The following is a 17,989-nucleotide window of genomic DNA, read 5'->3' as shown; positions in this document are numbered from 1 at the left end:
TTTGCAGCCAGTCACCTCACTGTTTCTGTCTGCAGAGCTGGTGAGGAAGGAACAGAGTGGTAGAAGTGAGAAAGAAGTATCTTAATGAGCTTAGAGAAAACCTGAAGGTGATGCTCTTCCTTTGGTTTCCTCTTTTGCAGTATTAGAACCATTGATAGCAAAGACCTTTTACACGGGATCAAAGTGAGGAAGTGCTCAAAATGTAGTTGTTGTAGAAACACAATTTTCCAGTAAGGATTCCTTTAGAGGATTGCCAGTGTATTTTACTTGTTTTAATGGCCAAATTTGTAGCATGTATGTTGCTGTGATGTACTTACACCAACACTCAAACACACACATACATGTATATACATTATACATGTACAAAATACACATACATCAGCTGTTCTACATGTACAAGTTGCCTTGGCTGACTTGTGCTATTTTCACAGATGTATGCTGAACACTTAGAAAACTGTTCTTTTTCAGTAGTGAACTAGATGATGGCTGTCTAGCCAGAGAAAAACAATACCAAGGAATTCTCAGTGTAGGTATGTGACTGGTTGGAATGCCATCCTGAAAAGTGGGAAAAATGTGAAAGAATGTCAACTGAAAATATCCTGAAAGGTGTAAATCTCTTCTATTATACAGAGAGGCAAAAATCCTTCTGTTCTATGTATCCTCCTGTAAATTCCATTAAAAATCTCGTGGTTTCCCTCCTACAACCAACCAGTTTTTCATGCAACAGCCCAACCACTTGAGTTTAAATTTAGGTCCTTCCCTCCTTAGCATACATTAGCTGCAGGCATGGCCACTGCAACGTGCAGAGGAAGGAAGAGATCAGAAAGAAAATCAGCCCCCACATCATTCTTACCTGTTTATGACCCATGATCTTGTATGTGTGTGGATGGATGTTTGTGTATCTTGTAGATCTGTACACAGTCTGTGGACAGGCTGTACATTTATTCTCCCCCTGGATCCCATGGGCTGGTATTCCCCTCACCCCTCAACTGCCACTGGAAATACTGGTATTAAATAACAAGACAAAATTAAGAATAGGAAAAGAGGAATGCTTTACCCCCTGTGCATCCTTTCATTCGACTAAGGTATCTGCACATACGTTTTTCTTTGCTTTACCATAAAATGCCTCTAAAATGTCTCCTTCAGAGTGTCTCCTTTGGGGGCTGGTTTAAAATTGTCATTCTGCACTGAACAGCACCGAAAAGCAGAGGAGGAGGAGGAGGAGAGAAGAAAAGAGCGAATATGGAGGAGAAACCCGAGTTTGACCTGCAAGTAAAGATGAAGCCCGAGTCCCGAAGAGCCGTCGGGTCGGGTGCCCGCGTCCCCCCCCCCCCCCTCCCCCGCCCCGCCAGGCCTGCTGCCCCGTGCGAGTCCCGGAGTTCGCCAAGGGGCACGGAGCGTTACCGGGGATGTCAGCCCCCGAGCAGCCGTGGGATGGAGCACTGCAGACGCAGTGTCACAGCTCGGCGCTTGCTGAAGTAACCTGAAGCGTTTCACTTCAGAGAAGCCCCTTAGAATCCGAGACCGACGAGGCAGAAGTTTGTAAAGCCTCGGGCTGCCTCTTTGGGTTCTGTACCGCCAGCCCGGGACGGCTCTCGGAAAGAGAAGAGACGGCGGTTTCCCCTCACCAGACTCGTGTCCCCCCTCCCCGTTTGTGTTCCCTCTTCCCTTGGAAAGCTGCTCGAAGACGGGCTGCAGCTGCGGTCGCCCCGGAGCCGTGCAGCCGGGATTTACACGGGGAGGGCCGGGGGCGGGGGAGGCGGTAGCGTGTTTCCAGCACCCAGCGGCGCTCGGTCCCTGCACTTCACATGCCCTTTTCCGTGCCGAGGCTCCCTCTGAGCTCTCTCCGGACCGCCTGCGCTCCATGGCTTCATCGCCTTTGCCCTCAGCTCGGGATGTATCTCCCTCCCTCAGCCTGTGATTAATCGCGCAGGACATGTCCGGTGTCTCCGGAGCACTTTTCGTTTGCTCCCCCCGGCGCTCGGTGGGATTAATCTATCATTTTGGAGGTTATTTGCAGCAACCGGCCTCGCCCCCGGGAAGACCGGCCGGAGGAAGAGAGAGGATCTGAAAGCGGCGGGCGGGCAATGCCGAAGCAGCGCACCGGAGCCGGGCGGGACTGAGCCGGCGGCGCCCAGCCGAGCCCCCCGCGCAGGGCAGGAGAGCTGCCCCGCTACCTGCTCCGAGTTCCCGGCTGCCTGCATGGCTCCCGGGCGCTGTGGAGATTGTGAGGGCTGCTGCTGCTGCTGAGCAACAATAGATTGCTTTAAACTCAGCCTCAACTTGTCACAGCAAGCAAGGATGGCAACGCTACTGGAGCTCTGGAGCTACCAACAGAGCCAGGGAACCTGGGTTTTGTTTGCCAGTGTCTAATAAATGGGAGTAAAATGGAATTTCTCACCTGGGTTTTTCCTGCCTTGGTTCTACTGTGCACCCAACAGCACAGGTGTATCAGGTAAGAAAACGCCTTATCCTTCTTTCTCGATTGCCCTTAGACAGCCGTTCTTTTGGTGTGGCTGGGGTGAAAAATGCCAGCTCTGGCTGTAGCTGATACTCTTTCCACTGCCCACAGCTCCCACTCCCACTTTTGCCCAGGGATGCTCTTAATTTGAGGGCTACGCCTGCCTGAGTGTTCAGTAGAAAGAGGGATCTTGACTGAAGAGTTTCCTCAATGTCCCCCAGCTTTTTTACTTCTTTTTCTAGCAGAGGATGCACTTCTGCCAACTAAGCAGCAATGTCTTGGCTTAACCAAGGGGTTAACAGGATGCCTGTGGAAGCCTTTTCCCGTAGGGCACTTACTCTGAATTGGGGGCAATCACTTTTTGTAATGGCACCGCACGTCCCAGTGCAGCCTCTTCCCCTCAAACAGCTCTGTAGGGGCCTGCTTGATTGTGAAACTCTTCCATAAAACCCAGCACCACCAGTGGGTACTAACTGAATGTCTTTGCTCAGGGCCTCCATAGGCACAATTAAAAACCCCAGAACACAGTTAGTCCTTTCTAATGGGTTCACCAAGTCTCTTGAACTTGAGATTAGAGGAAGAGCCTGCCAGAGATCTCAGAAAAAAACCCCAACATTTGAAGAACGCCAACCATGTCTTAAAATAATAAATTGTAAAGATATATGTTTGCAATTCTCAGTCACATTTATTCTGAAGGTGTTAGCTAGGCAACCAGCTATGTTCTCTGGGTATTCGCTCCGGATCTGGAGGCTGTATGTGGAGAAAGCTTGCCATGATTATGCAATGAAAATAGAAGGGGGAGTAAAAAAGAACTTGCTGCATGTAAAAACCTGCCTACATCATCCAGAGCAGAGATGGCTGTGATATTAAAGGGGTCTTCCTACTTCTACTTTTCAGGCAGTATTAATAGCTGCAGATAATTGTAGTAAGACATAACACTGCTGTTAAGGGGTTTGGAATGAATTAGTAGGATTTTCTTTTTTTTCACTGGAAAGGGAAAGAAAGGATCTTGCATTAGAGGAAGTGTCAAGTCAACTGCTCTTACTCAGGACTGACATAATGCTTTATCCAGTGACCTTGAATCTGTTACCCAGGGTCAGATCCTGACACCCTCATGCTCTGAAGCAATGCAGTGAGGGCAGGAAAAATACTGGTTATGACCTAAGGGCATCAAGATCTCACCCATAATTTCACTGATCCTGTTTCTCAGCATCTGTCTCCGAGGTCTGTGGCACTCCCATGGCACACAGTAAGGCAAGGCAAATTGTAGCTCATGACATTCCAGCTGTTCAGTTTGTAGTAGTTTGGCAAATACGCCAGTGTAAGACGTTCAGTGGTCAAAGATGATGGCTTTCTTCAGTACAGTGGTTTTCTGAAGGTCCAGGATTTAGTGTGGCTATGGCAGAACATTGTTTAATCCTGTAAAAAGTGAGTAACCCTGCTTGCATGTGTACTTTTGATGAGTTAAATAGAACTGAACTAAGATTTTCTCCTTCCATCATTAAAATTACTCACACACAGACAACCTATGAGATAATTGCCCTTCTAAGGGCCCAAGAAGCACATGAACTTCCTTATCCTTATTCCTTGGAGTTCCCAAATGCGAAATGACATATAATTATTTTTGGTAAGAGATGCTTTTATGAAGAGCAGGATTTTCTTAATACTCTGGGTTTATAAGAATGGGCAAACCTGCCAATCGCCACATTTTATTGCTCTGATTTTGTTCTCTAAATTTAATGTGATTTGTGGCTCTGATGGCAGAGGCCATCCAAACCCTCCAAGTTCTCTGCTTGGGAGTGCTATGGACTGTGCATTGACACTTGTCAGCAAAAACACACCTAAACAAGGATGAATATTTCAGCAAGTTCTGAAGTCAGTGGTATGACATGAGACTTCCCAAAGGCAAAGCTACTTATTACAATAATGTTAAGGTTTGGCAGAGGATGAAGTGAGGAATACATGTAGCCTGCTTCCTCGCAGCATTCTGAATAACCTTTCAGGGGTGTTTGAAGCAATTTCTCTGTTGTGTGTGCTGTTTGACTAGTGAATGAACCAAATTCAACCTAAGGCAGCACATCCTTCTTATGCCAGTGCTGTGTTCAGGTAAACATTTCTACAGAGTAGTACTTTGTGGTCTGCTTGAGACAGTGATTAGTGGCAAGAAATTTGGCATTTATATGCTTGACAGCTCTGTGGGACAAAGGCTGTAGCTTCCACTATTTTATCAGAGTTCAGTATGCTGTGGATGCTGCAATAATACATGTGTCACAGTGAATGAGATCATCTGCTGAAATACACTTAGTAAAATATTTGTTCATTTGTGGGGGGCAAACGTACTATTGGTTGGAGTTTTGGGCTGTGTGTCTGTTTTGACATTCTTTAGTGACATTTTAATTTTCTAATTAAAAAGAAGTATATCTTTTGTATTTAAGATTCTAGTATGTTAAATGACTTACATATTTGCAGAGAATAGTCCTGTTGTGTGTATCCCTCAACCTTTTACTTCTATTAATGGAAACAGAGCAGCTTTAACACGTGAATACAGGCAAAGAGCAGTCCATTTTCTGTAGCTTAAAACTCAGAGAGGAAATAAGGGCTTTGATGTTCAAAACGTTGGTATGAATTAAGCCTAATGCTTTTTCTATTACATTTCAAAATACAAAACATATTTACAGTGAGCTTCACTTAGAGTCAGGAATGGCAGATGGGAAGGATACACATACTGCTCTGGATAATCCTGGAGTTTGACAGAGGCCAGATTGTTCACTGACCTTTCAGGATATTCCTTGTCTTTTTCCCAAGGAAAAGTTTTCTTGAGTGGCAATGACATCTGGCACATTTTCCCTCAAAGAGTATCCCAAAGAAAATGAAATGTATTCCACCCTGGTCCTCAGTATCAGTCAAACAGGTATTTCCATCTACCAGGTTAAAAGATTCATATAACAACTATGTCACAGTCCCCAAAAGGAATCAGGTGAGCAGATTTAAAGAAGAAACAAGAGATGCAATAAGTTATTTTCCATGTCTTACTGCTGTACCTTTTTGCCAGAAGGTTAGCACGCTCTCCCTGCAAGTGTGACCTACAGTCAGCATCTCATTGGCCACTGACTTCAAGATGCTGCTGAGCTTTTGGCACTGCTGTGCTAAAATGATATTGCTGCAGTTATCTCTTGTTCAGCTGCTGGAGTGCACTCATTCACACAGACCACATTGTTTGCCTCTTTCCTTGGTGTAGTTCAAATACCACCTTTTTTTTTAGTAATATTGATAAGTTTCTAGTTCTCAAGCATTGCTCTGGAAGAGAGTAAGGCAGGCTAATACCTCACTTCCCTGGCAAGCCCTTTAAAGGTGTGCTCTCCAAGTTGATTGATGCTTCTCTTCCAGGTCACTCCACATGAGTAGAATGCAGTGGTCCTGCAGCAGCTGGGAGAAAGAAGTCAGCTCATACAGAAAGGATTTGGGGATTGATGTACTTTTTATTCTAGAACTGATAGTACTTAGCTCTGAAAGAGGCATTTCTTTGTGCTGCCATTTGGGATTCATTGCTCAGTGTTGCCTTCCCTAGCCTGTGTCAAGGACAGAGAATCCCACAGTTTTGCCAGGATTATCAATAGTGATTTCTGCTCCCCTTCATCTCCTGTGCAAGAGAACTAACTATTCTTGTAGTTTAAACAGCAGGAATATGTATTCTACTGCTAACAACAACTCCTGCCTGAAATGAGATGTGTACAGATTGTGGATGAACAACCAGCATCAGCTTGAGATTTGGGAATGACTTCCAGAGTGATATTAGTACAGGACTGTGCTGCCATAGGCACTCCACTCTGGCCTGGTGCAAAGTGAAGAAAAGGTTTTTGATGAGTTGAATATTACAAATCATCAGCTTAATTATACAAGGTCCTTTTCTTACCAAACAAGCTTTACAGCAGCTTCAGTCAGGAAGTGAAGTTGCTGGATCAACTAACTAGTTACCTTTCTTTTCGTTTTCACTGCTCACACTATGAAAAGTGAATCCCTTCCAATGCACCTTTCTATGTCTGTCTTCCTTCTGCAGGTACAATAAATGAATAATATTCTGGGCCATATATAATGCCAAATGCTTCTCAAGGATGAATGAAATTCTCCCACCATCCTTCATGCTGGATCAGGTGACAGAAGTCTAGAGGAATGTCTCTAAGGAGTTATCACAAACTGGCATGTAAAGTGCCATAAAAATAAAGATCCACTTTCCAAAGTCATACATTTTAACTGAGGGCTTCCACACCAGCTGCTTAGGTCCACACTGCTGTTTAGTGATCACTGGGGAGTTTAAAGGAAAAATATGTCATGGAATCATAGCATGGTTGATTTTTTTCCCCCATTTCAAAGAAATTTAAAAATTAACCAGTAGTATAAACATCAACAAAGTAAAGCCAGCCATAAAATTATGTCAGCTGTAATACTTTGATAACCCTCACTAGTATGAAGTGCATATAGCTCCACGTACTTCAATACATTTGTTACACTGATGGTCTGACCCTAAAGCTTTATTAATAATAGAAACAAGATTTATTTTAATTGTGTCATGGATATTTAAGTAAAACTCCCTCTAGATTGTAATCTGCTTAAAACACATGGCAAGCTACAGCCCCACAGTTTTTAACCCAACTCTTGTCATTTTAACTCTCTTTTTGCTCTGGGGCTGTCCTTAATGCCATTAAAACAGAGCACTGTCACAGGAGAACTGCTGCATGCTGTCAATGCTTTTTAAACAGATGAGGCTCCTGGCAGTTCTTAGAGTGACATGACTCCTTTTACAGCAAGTGACTGCTCAGAACTCAGTTATGTGGGGATGAGTTCTTGATACATGCAGGTAGCAGTACCTAGTGTGGAAGGGGAGCAGCAGAATTTGTTTTCATTATTTTGCTCAGGTTGTGTATTCTAATTTTACAACTCATACTTAGCACTTTTGTACTATTGTGTATGTAGGAAGCCCAAGCTTGATTCCCCCATCCTCACAAGTCAGGCAGAGATAGGTTACTCCAGTGCAGTCACCTTCTGACTTGAGTACAGTTTTCAAAAGACTTTACAGAACTTGGCTGCGGATTTAGCAACAGGAGAGGAAAAGCACCATCTTCCACTGAAAAGAGATTTTAGGCAAATACATTTGTTCAAGCATATTCTAGTTATTTACTCTAATTATGGACAGACTAAAAAAATCGTTGTTTACCTATAAGGGGAGCCCAGGTATTTTTCTGGTTAGGAATACTGTTACATATCCGTGGCTGAGATTTACAAGTTACAAATAAGTACATTTTTAAACAAAACACTTTCAATGTAATCTCATATTCTCTAACCTGCCAAGGCCTTAATTGAAAATAATTAGTTGTTTTCTCTATTAGCTGGTAGCCTTAGTATTTCCAGAAGTAGGGTAGTGAATGAAAAAGAAACTGAAATAATTTCTGAACTACAGTGTTTGGTGGTATTGGAGACAGAAGCCAGACCTTAGCATCCTGATCTTGCCAAGTATTATGAATACTGACAGTTGGGTGATTGAAAGACCAGCACATAGGAAACAACAGTCTGATAGAAAGAAGGGTTTATATAATTGATGAGACCCAATAAAGAAGGAAAAAACTCTGTCAACATCTGTTCTGAATCTTCAAAGCTCTTGTCTAAATCAGTTACGTTATTCCAGTTTATGCTGCTGAAAATATGGCTCTGAGTCTTCCAAGATCCTTACTCAGAAGAGATATAGGAACCTGAGAATTATCTGAGAGAGTAATTTGATCTGAACATACATCAGCAGCGTTCTCATGGGAAGGGAACATTGTAAATGCAATTTAATATATATCCCTAATTTTAACATTTTGCTGTGAACTAATGAAGTTTCCATTTGGAGCAGTGTCCCTATGCTTTAAGGCCACTTAAGCTTTGACAGCTCCATTAATGCACGTTTGCAGTGTCTCTGCTGCTCAGAACTCATTTTATACAATGTACTCCCACAACTCCTTCCTTACAGAATTAACTCCATACGTGTGGGGCAAGAATTTTCTGACCAGGGCAATCAAAGATCTTTCTTTCAATCCCCTGTGAGGAGAAGAGTTGGTTATTGTAAGCTGCTGTGCCACTGTGCTAGCAGGAACTGCTTGTGCTGAGCTGAATGCCCAGACTGGCATATTTTGAAGAGAAAATATACGTGCTTTATGTGGGTCACTGTCGCATGAACACGCTAAGAAAGTTATGTAAGTACCAGGCAGAATATGCTTATGGTATATTATTCTGCAGCCTTTCATCGATGTCTAACGAGTTTCCCTTCTGTTGCTAGTGATATATGTCTCTCAGATGTTGTATTTGTTGTTGGACTCAGCAGAAGATGCCAAAGGAGTGCTCAGACAGCTTTCATACGGTACCTGCACTCAGATACAGGCCCTCTCAAACCACTGGTGATTTTTCTCTTTGCAAATAGTTGTGGTAGATGTTGTCACAGACCTTCATTTATCTATTGCTGTCACGTCAATCACTGTGCTGGCAAGAGGAATGATGTGAGCAGGCACAGATCTTCAGATGAAGTCTGACAGCTCAGTTTAAACAGATAATGAAGACAATATAAGCTTGCCTTTGTTTATAAGAGATTATGGAAGAGCCACGGAACTGCCTGTGCCAGGAGGGCTGAGGGGCTGGCATCTGCCAGGTGGTAGAAAATGGCAACAAGAAATTAATATCTTTAAGGAGCATCACTGGATTGGAAAGAAGCATATGCCTGGCACCCAGGAGATGGAGCTGTATTTTGGGGAGGGGGACTGTGGCATGCTGCACAAAGCTGACAGCAACACATTACCTCCCAACAAAACCTCCTGGCTGGTGGCTCACTGATGCCCCAAGAGTGACCACAAAAGGATGGGTGCATTATGGCTTCTCACACTCCATCATGATGGAACCACCCCTGTATGCCCAAAACTCTGCAGTACCTGTGGGAAGGTGGAGTAGGACAGATACTTCAGTGCCATGGATACCTCACTTCCAGATAAAGACCATGGACAGGAATGGCCCTAAGTCCAGGACCACAGTCAGGACTCTTGTCCCTGCCTCATGGGGCACATGTCAGGTTGCAGGAGAATGGCAGAATCCTTCAGGCTCACCACTGTTGGCAGCTCCTTGTGCCACAGAACCATGGGCCACTCCCAAAGTTTCTGGAGGCTCCCCTGGCCTGTAGACAACCACCTCTTTTGGCTCTGAAAAAGGCAGAACTACTGGGCCTTTTGGGTGCCTGAATTCCAGCACCACAGCCCAGTCCTGTTGAGGGTTCGGGTCCAGCCCATGGCACCTGCATGCCAGGTCAGGGCCATGGGCATGTCCCTTTGGTGTGTCTCTGCTTTCAGCTGCTTACTTTTCAAGTGAGATCTGTGCAGTGTTCAGCTGTTTGTGCACCTTCTCTGAGCATTGCTTTTCATCTCTCTGAGGCCCTGTGGTACTTTCACAGTATTGAAGATGTTAAACCCAAATTCCTGCTGTGTAATTCTTACTGTTTTCCTGTCACATCTGACAATATACCAACCTTCCTAATCTCAGCTGTTCCACAGTGGGACTGGGAGCTGTCACAGCTGCTGTGTCCTGCTACCCAGAGAGCTGCATGTCAGCATCCACAGATGCATTTTATGCAGTATGCAAAGTAGCTTGGTTTCCCTCATGCTGCCTTTACATTTTCCCCTTTTTTTTTTAAGAAAAAAAGTATGTGCTTGTATTTCAGAAAGAGGCCATAGTCTTGCCTGAAATATATTTTGATTTTAAAAGAAATGGTTTTCCTATCTCTATACAGTATTTTTCCACTAAATTACCATATAGCTGATTATACTGTAGATGGGCTCTGGTGTAAAAGAAATCAATGTCTTCCCTTTTCTGTTATTTTTCTGTTTGCAAACATAGCCATGCTTTAAAAGATACTTTTTTTTTTTTTTTTTTACCTAGAGCTATGAATGACATTGGAGATTACATAGGTTCCAACATCGAAATATCCTGGTTGCCCAACCTGGATGATTTAATGAAAGGGTATGCACGTAATTTCAGGCCTGGGATTGGAGGTGAGACCTGAGAATAATGTTTCTTTTGTTTTGTGCAATCCTTCTACTTTCTGATATCCATTTGAACTTCATCATCTACGTAATTAAAAGCTTGTGATTATCTATTACTTGGATACTGGAAAAAACAACCAACAATTTGCTTGATTTTAAAAAAAGACCATGTAATAGAATTAGCAATGCAGCCTTCTTGCTGATGCAGTTCTTAAATCACTGATATCTAAATTGAAGGAATTTTGGCTTACAGTAGTTGGTGATAACTTCTGCATTTGCTTGAAGTCATGCTGTCTTCAACTAGATGATGTGGTTTCCAGAAGGGATTTAATAATTTTTAGTAGTTGTGATTATATCTCATGGCCTTTATCACTGACCTGAGATGTTCTGTTGGAAATAGAGGATGCAATTTGTAAAAGGTTTAAGTATCTTGCATTAAAGTAGATTTTACTTGGAAAGTGTACTTTATCACAAAAAACTCTCCTATGAATTTGCTCAGTATGAAAAAATTGACAGTCTTGGGTCATCTGTGTTTTTATAGAAGTTATGATGATATAAATCACCCCATTCAAACATTTTTTCTCAGGTCCTCCTGTTAACGTTGCTCTTGCAATTGAAGTAGCCAGCATTGACCACATCTCAGAAGTGAACATGGTACGTCACCAGTTAAACCTGCCAAGCTGTGAATGTACACACTGCAGTGAGAGGGAGTGTAGAAAACTAACTCACTAGAGAGACTGTTGGTCCCCAGGATCTTTGTAGTGGAGAGATTACCACAAGAACATTGTCTTTTAAGAAATAGTCTCTTCTGGCAGACACGGGCAATTACAAGAATTCAAATTCCTCTTCACCACAGATACTTCCAAGAAATGGCTAAAGGAACGATTGGTTGTGAGATGCTCCTCTGTTTTGTGTAAAGACCTTTCAATAATGCAGTGGAGTAGAAAACTCACAAGTCATATAAACAAGCAGAAGTATGAATTACTTGCATTTCTGAAATCCAACAGATCTAATTTTAAAACCAAACCTGACTTTTCCTCCATCCTTTCCCTTCAGTACAGATGTGTAACTTCACCTGGTGGGTTTTTTTTTTTAGTTTTGCTTTAAAAACACTTCAAACACAAAAGTTGTAGAGACAAATAAACCAATTTTCTTCATTAAGACATATGCAACTCTTGCACAGTGTTATGCAGAACACTGATACTGAATCACTCTGATATCTTGGGTTTATCCATGGTAGAAGCATATGACAGAAATTAAAATGCTTGGGCAGCTCTATGGTTGACTGATTATAAAAGTACTTATTTCCACAGGAAACAGTTAATGCACGTGTAGGGTGCTACAGTGATTTTTGCTAAGTCCCAAGGGGTTATCACTGTGTTTGTTTAGCACCACTTTGTAACAGGGATTTCTCTTGCCATAGGAATACACCATGACGGTGTTTTTGCACCAGAGCTGGAGAGATGACCGTCTGTCTTACAACCACACCAATGAAACGTTGGGCTTAGACAGCCGCTTTGTGGACAAGCTCTGGTTGCCAGACACTTTCATAGTAAATGCCAAGTCTGCCTGGTTCCATGACGTGACTGTGGAGAACAAACTTATCAGGCTCCAGCCAGATGGAGTCATTTTGTACAGCATCAGGTGAGTGAGAAGGTGTACTCTGTCATGTATTAACTTGTGGAACAGCCTGTAAAGTAATCTCTTAGTTTTCTTAGGATGATTTCCTAAAATAATTATTAATATATAACAGAAAAAAGTACTGGTGACTCCTAGGACCTCCCTTTGCTTTACAAGGACTCCACTGCCAGAAGGAATCTCCAGCAACACTTTTCCACTGCATAATGACCGATCCCTATCAGAATGTCCTTAATGACAGACTAAGGTCACCAGGCAAGGAGGTGTTGAATACAGAGCAAAGAGTCTGTTCTCCACTCTCTGTTTTCCAAGGGAACTATGAGTCTGATTTAGACTCAACTTCCCCATCTTTTGAAACAGAGAGAATCGTATTCCCTCACTTTGGAAGAGCATTCTTGCTAGAAATCTGTAGCTATATTTAAAGATAATTGTGTAATGTTCTCAAAACTAATGATTGTGCATCTTTGAAATTACAAGTCCAGTCACCCTTAAGGTATTGGTAGTGATCTTGGGGACAGTGAAAGGGTAAAGATTTGACTCAGAAATGTCCTTCCATTAGAAGTAGCTGAAGTGTCCTCTGCCATTAGACAAGTCATTTGACCTTTATTCAATTTCCATCCACCTTTGGGTTTCCCACAGACTTAGTAAAGGCAACAGCCAGAAGGACTTTGAAAATATTTCAAAGTTTTCCATTTAATCTTTGCATTTCTGAGGAAGAGGCTCTATCTGAATGCAACTAACTGGTGCTCATGTTGCTTGGAACAGGATTACCTCAACAGTGGCCTGTGACATGGACCTTTCCAAGTATCCAATGGATGAACAAGAATGCATGTTGGATTTGGAGAGTTGTAAGGGCTGAGTACAGTGTTTCATATAATCTGTTTTGTTTAAAGCCTGCATACATGGTACTTTGCTTACTGGAATGATTCTGCTTTAGTCAATGAGATGTAAGGGGTGCCTCAGGAGTTAGAAACAAAGGGTACAAACGCAAGTCCTTTCAGTCTCTGTCTTGGGCATCAGTGTGTGGACTTTTCAATACCAGTTCAGCTCTGATCCAGCTCAAAACTCTAGGATTTAATGTAGTGAAGATGAACAACCTAAAATTCTGCTGACAAACGTCGCACTTTGTGCTTGATGTAAAATCCAGTCATGACAGTCACTAGAATTACTGAGCTTTGCATCAAATCCAGTGACAGTGAGTAGAGAAGCCCGCAGGCAAAGTTTGATGTGCTATTTTTTCTTTGTGAGAAAACAGGAAAAAGAAAGAATTCCCTGCTTGTAATGAATGTCTTTGTGACTAACCCTTACAGAGCTGTGCAGCTTGTATCTGTTGCACAGAAATCATAAGAACAATGCATGGATCGCTGTGTGAATTCAATTGTACTCACAAAGGAGGGCAAAGAATGATGTATATTTTGCTCAAGCTGTATTTTACCTATGAACAGTGCATAATTCCCATGAGCATTAATACTTGTGAATGAAATTCACTACTGACACGAGCAGGGGCCACCCAATCAATGGCAATATGGTTTTTATGTCAATTTGTTGACAGGTCCTGAGGGTTCCAAAGATATGTGAACAGCAGTTTCTGGGCAGATCCACTGGCTTATTGATGCAAGTTTCTCATTTTCTTTTTTAGCTCTGACTTTGTTTTCTAGGCAATTAACCACAATACCATTTTATCCTGTCAAAAATAGCAATCTACAGTTTTACTTATGTAATCACCAAATACAGAGGCTGCAGGCACTGAACCTGCAATCAATTCTCTCCCCCAGTTAGCTACCCCAGTGTGATACTGGCAACAATGATGTTGCCAGGACAGTGAATTATCCAGACTGAATCACAGCATGTTTGCAATGGGGCCAATGAAATCAGTGTATAGCAGAGGAATTGGAGGACTTCCACTATGAGTCCTCAAAGTTCTTAATTTCTTCCTCAAACTTTGTGTTTATTCAGCTTTCTTTTGGCAGATGGCTACTCTTCAGAGGACATAGTCTACCACTGGTCAGAAAACCAGGATGAGATCCATGGGCTGGATAAGCTGCAGCTTGCTCAATTCACAATTACCAATTACCAGTTCACAACAGAAATGATGAACTTCAAATCGGGTAACAGGATCTGTCTTCAGTTCAGGGACAGTATCTGACTTTTTCCTGCATAGGGAAGCCTCCTCTGTCTATAATACAAAATCCCACTTCTTTAGGAACTTATTTAAGAACCTGTCAGGTTTCTGATATGAGTCTTCTTTAGCTTACACTTGCAAAAATTGCCAAGCTTTGCTGAGCCTTGGAGGAGCCATTGTGCATAGTATGTCCTTGAGCTCTGCACGTTTGACAAAATACTGCATGGAGTAGCCAGACCGCACTTGATTAAAAACATTTGAGGTATAACTCACATTTTCTTGACCTAATTTGCAACTTCAGATAAAGAAAAATTTCCATTAGACCTGATGTTATGAGGCTTATGATGTGCAGTCAGATCATTCTAATTCTACCCAGTAGAAGTCAGTGGTGTGTATGAGTATCACTGGGTTTGTTGCAATGTTTGTAAAAGATTGGAGTAATTTCTTTCCTGCTGATTTTTCATCCTCTTTCATGTATTCAGATTCTCATTTATGCTGCACATCTCTTCTAAGCTCTTTTTTTGAGTTTGAAATTAACTTGGCCTTTTAAAAAATCTAAATTTAGTATCTGGAGGACTTTCTACAGCAGATGATAAGACAGTACACATTTTGAAGCAATACTGTTATTCGAGAAGACTCATGATTTTATTTTCAGATCTGGCATTGATATGACCTGAGACAAATCATTTGACCTATTCTTAGCTAACAGTGCTGATGAGAACTGCAGTGCCTCGTGCAGGGTTTATCAAGACTAATTGAACAACATTCAAAAAAGCTTTCTGTGATCCTTGTCCAAAAGATGTTTAAGAATGTAGATTTGGGTCGTTATAGGAAATGTTATTTGGAGCATCAGTTTAACTGTAATTCACACAGTCAGAACCTTTCTGTGTCGGCTCTTTTTTCCAGCAGGTCAGTTTCCCAGGCTCAGTCTCCACTTCCACCTTCGTCGAAATCGAGGAGTTTACATCATTCAGTCTTATGTTCCTTCTATTTTACTTGTGGCCATGTCGTGGGTATCCTTCTGGATCAGTCAGTCAGCTGTGCCTGCCAGAGTGTCATTAGGTAAAACAGAGTTTGGGGAGCTGACAGGGAAGGGGATGCTGAAGTTGTATTACGCTCTCTAATAATCCTCCTTTTTCCTGAAGGTACATTTATGAATACTGTGTTTACATGTGCAGAAGACAGGGTCCTTTAGAAGATTTCCCTCATGGTTTAACTTCTGCTGTGCTATCAGAGCAGCTGCCTCAGTAAAGAACAGAAAATAACCATCTAAAGATGGTAAAAAGCAGTAGTGAATGTGAGGCAGATGTATGTTAGAATTGATTTAAAGGAATTGGGACAGTGACAAAAAGTGTTCCTAGAGCTTGTGGATCTGTTTGCCTGAGTAAGGGTTGCAAGTCCAGATGCCAAAGTTTTTCAGGGTTAAGTCATCCAGTTTTGTTTGCCCTGATCAAAACCAAGGATAACACGTCCAAAGCTGCCTTAGTCATGCAAATGCACTGCTTTGGCAATCAGAAGCCACACTATGAAGGGGCTGCTACTGTGAACACATTCCTTGGCTTCAGATTAGGAAGTACACTTCTTATAGTGTTTACCATGAAACCTAAAGTCAACTTTCTTACACTGCACTGCAGGTATAACCACTGTTCTTACTATGACTACGCTGATGGTCAGTGCCCGGTCTTCGCTTCCGCGAGCATCTGCCATCAAGGCACTTGATGTTTACTTCTGGATTTGCTACGTGTTTGTGTTTGCTGCACTGGTGGAATATGCATTTGCACATTTCAATGCTGACTACATGAAAAAGCAAAAGAACAAGTTAAAGGCGAGGAGGCAGAGTGCAGAGGTCAGTAAGTGTAATCCTGTGAATGACTTTGCAATCACCCTGCATCATGATCCTTTTTTTTACTGGAGAGGCAAATTCTTCTACCTCTTTCGAAAAGAAACATTTTCTGGTTAATTCTTTTGGCACATTAATATGACAAGCAACCAAATGTAACTGCTAACTTCCCCTTGCAGCATGGCTAGCACTAAAGACAACATATGCTTACATAGTTTGTTGCTGTATTTCAGATAGGAAATGGAGAATAAGAGAGAATGAGTGAGATGAGAGACAAAGTCTATCTTGATGCAGATTTTTATGTCCTGCACTCTGAGAATATAGACAGACCCTTTGATATCTGTCCAGTGTAAGCTACAGTAACCTTGAATTGCTCCTGTAGGGTCAGGACAAAGTCATGATGACAGTATTACATGAGATGGGGAAGAAAGACAGTCTCAGAAGGTGTTCTTTAGTAGCTTCTTCTGCTAAGACTCTTATAGTTCTGCTACAGCATAATAAAATGCGATGAGCCAGACAAAAACTAGGCCTGTTGTCTTCAGTGTTGTCCCCTAGAGATTACATTTTTTACACCTAAGTTGCCTAAGGTAAATACAGCTATAATTAGCATGGAGATAAGTTATGTAGATATGAAACCCAGCAAAACTGAACAGAGAATTCTGCAGATGAAATTTCTTCCAGGAACTCCAGATGGCTTCACTTCTTTCTTCATGTACATATATGCATGTTAGTGATGAAGCAGAGTGAACTGAATAAAAAACCTTTTTTTTTGAAAATTCACAATTTGTAGCCCAGGCCTACATACTTTAAAACTCTTTGGCACCTTGGGGAGTATTTATTATTACTTTATTTTATTAAGCTGTAGTGGATATAACTGATCCCTATTAATTTTCTGTCCCATCTCCACATTCTCTCAGCTTTGACAGGAGCCTAAGAACTGCATATTGGCTTCAGGCACATAGTGGGACAACTGTCTCCCCTAGACCAGTCCATTGTTTTCAGTCAGGGGGGCCTATGCTGTTTTGATGGTGCCTTGGCAATTCAGAGCATGTAAAATTATAACCAGAATTTAGATGTGGTAGAGCAGTCTTTCAGTGGCCCTTCTGTCAAAGGAAGTGGTAAATACCATTCTGCACTTAGGGATCTCATAGGTTTCTTCACCACATCAGTACCATGGCTATCTTGGATGAAGTACACTACCCATGTCCTGTAAATCTCTATTACAGGTTCTCCTCTTTCCTTTGCAGGTAAACGTGAAGAATGCCATTGTTCTGTTTTCCCTTTCCATAGCTGGTGTGAGCCAGGAACTGGCCATTTCCAATAGGCAGCACCGAATTCCCAGAAGACTGCCTGGATCGTATGGCACAATAGAAATAGAAACTGGAGAGACAAAACGGCAGCAAATAATGAAACTGGACAAAAAGAGTGGTCTGAAGTCCCTCTTTAAGCCCATTGATGCTGATACCATTGATATCTATGCCAGAGCTGTGTTCCCAGCAGCCTTTGCAGCAGTCAATGTTATATACTGGGTTGCATACACAATGTAAAAAGAAAGACAATTCATGTGAAGAGCTACAAACTGACCATTACCTACAGACTAAAAACCCCTGGCTGAAAACACACTGATGCATCTCTTCTCCAAATATTTTCCAGTGAGACATTTCTAAAGTCAAGAAAGTCCTGTGATCAGTTCCTATTAAAAGCAGCAGTTTATTACAGATCTGTACTCTGCTAAACAATCCCAGCTCCTTATTTCCTGTATTACCATAAGACAGTTTTTCATATGTACATATTTGTAGCACAAGTTGAAATCTTAAATTATCATGGTTTTCCTCCACTTCAAGTGTTGATCAGTGATGAAGATCTGGCGTTTC

At 42.1% G+C, this 17,989-nt stretch overlaps 2 protein-coding genes across 2 annotated transcripts in view; one reads left to right on the top strand and one right to left on the bottom strand.

The window, feature by feature from the left end:
• The window catches only part of CFAP74 (cilia and flagella associated protein 74), a gene marked incomplete at both ends in the record, with an annotated part of 48,031 nt that extends 46,093 nt beyond the window's left edge, over positions 1 to 1,938 (bottom strand). Inside the window, one exon of the mRNA XM_084274483.1 lies at positions 1,405 to 1,938. Coding sequence (XP_084130609.1) covers positions 1,405 to 1,938 — 534 coding nt within the window. The remainder of the gene's footprint in view (positions 1 to 1,404) is intronic.
• A 449-nt stretch (positions 1,939 to 2,387) lies between these two features.
• On the top strand, positions 2,388 to 17,662 carry GABRD (gamma-aminobutyric acid type A receptor subunit delta; the record flags this gene model as incomplete). The annotated part of the gene is made up of 9 exons (XM_084274701.1): positions 2,388 to 2,455; positions 10,412 to 10,524; positions 11,102 to 11,169; positions 11,939 to 12,159; positions 12,919 to 13,001; positions 14,124 to 14,261; positions 15,182 to 15,337; positions 15,910 to 16,121; positions 17,363 to 17,662. The coding sequence occupies 9 exons, from the start codon at positions 2,388 to 2,390 to the stop codon at positions 17,660 to 17,662; spliced, it is 1,359 nt and encodes a 452-aa protein (XP_084130827.1).
• Positions 17,663 to 17,989: the final 327 nt, after the last annotated feature.

Source organism: Gallinula chloropus (genome assembly GCF_964237585.1).
Source record: "Gallinula chloropus genome assembly, chromosome: 23".
In the NCBI taxonomy this organism is placed as follows: Eukaryota; Metazoa; Chordata; class Aves; order Gruiformes; family Rallidae; genus Gallinula; species Gallinula chloropus.
The sequence above is the reverse complement of the archived record's forward strand: the minus strand, read 5'-3'. Positions and strand labels throughout refer to the sequence as shown.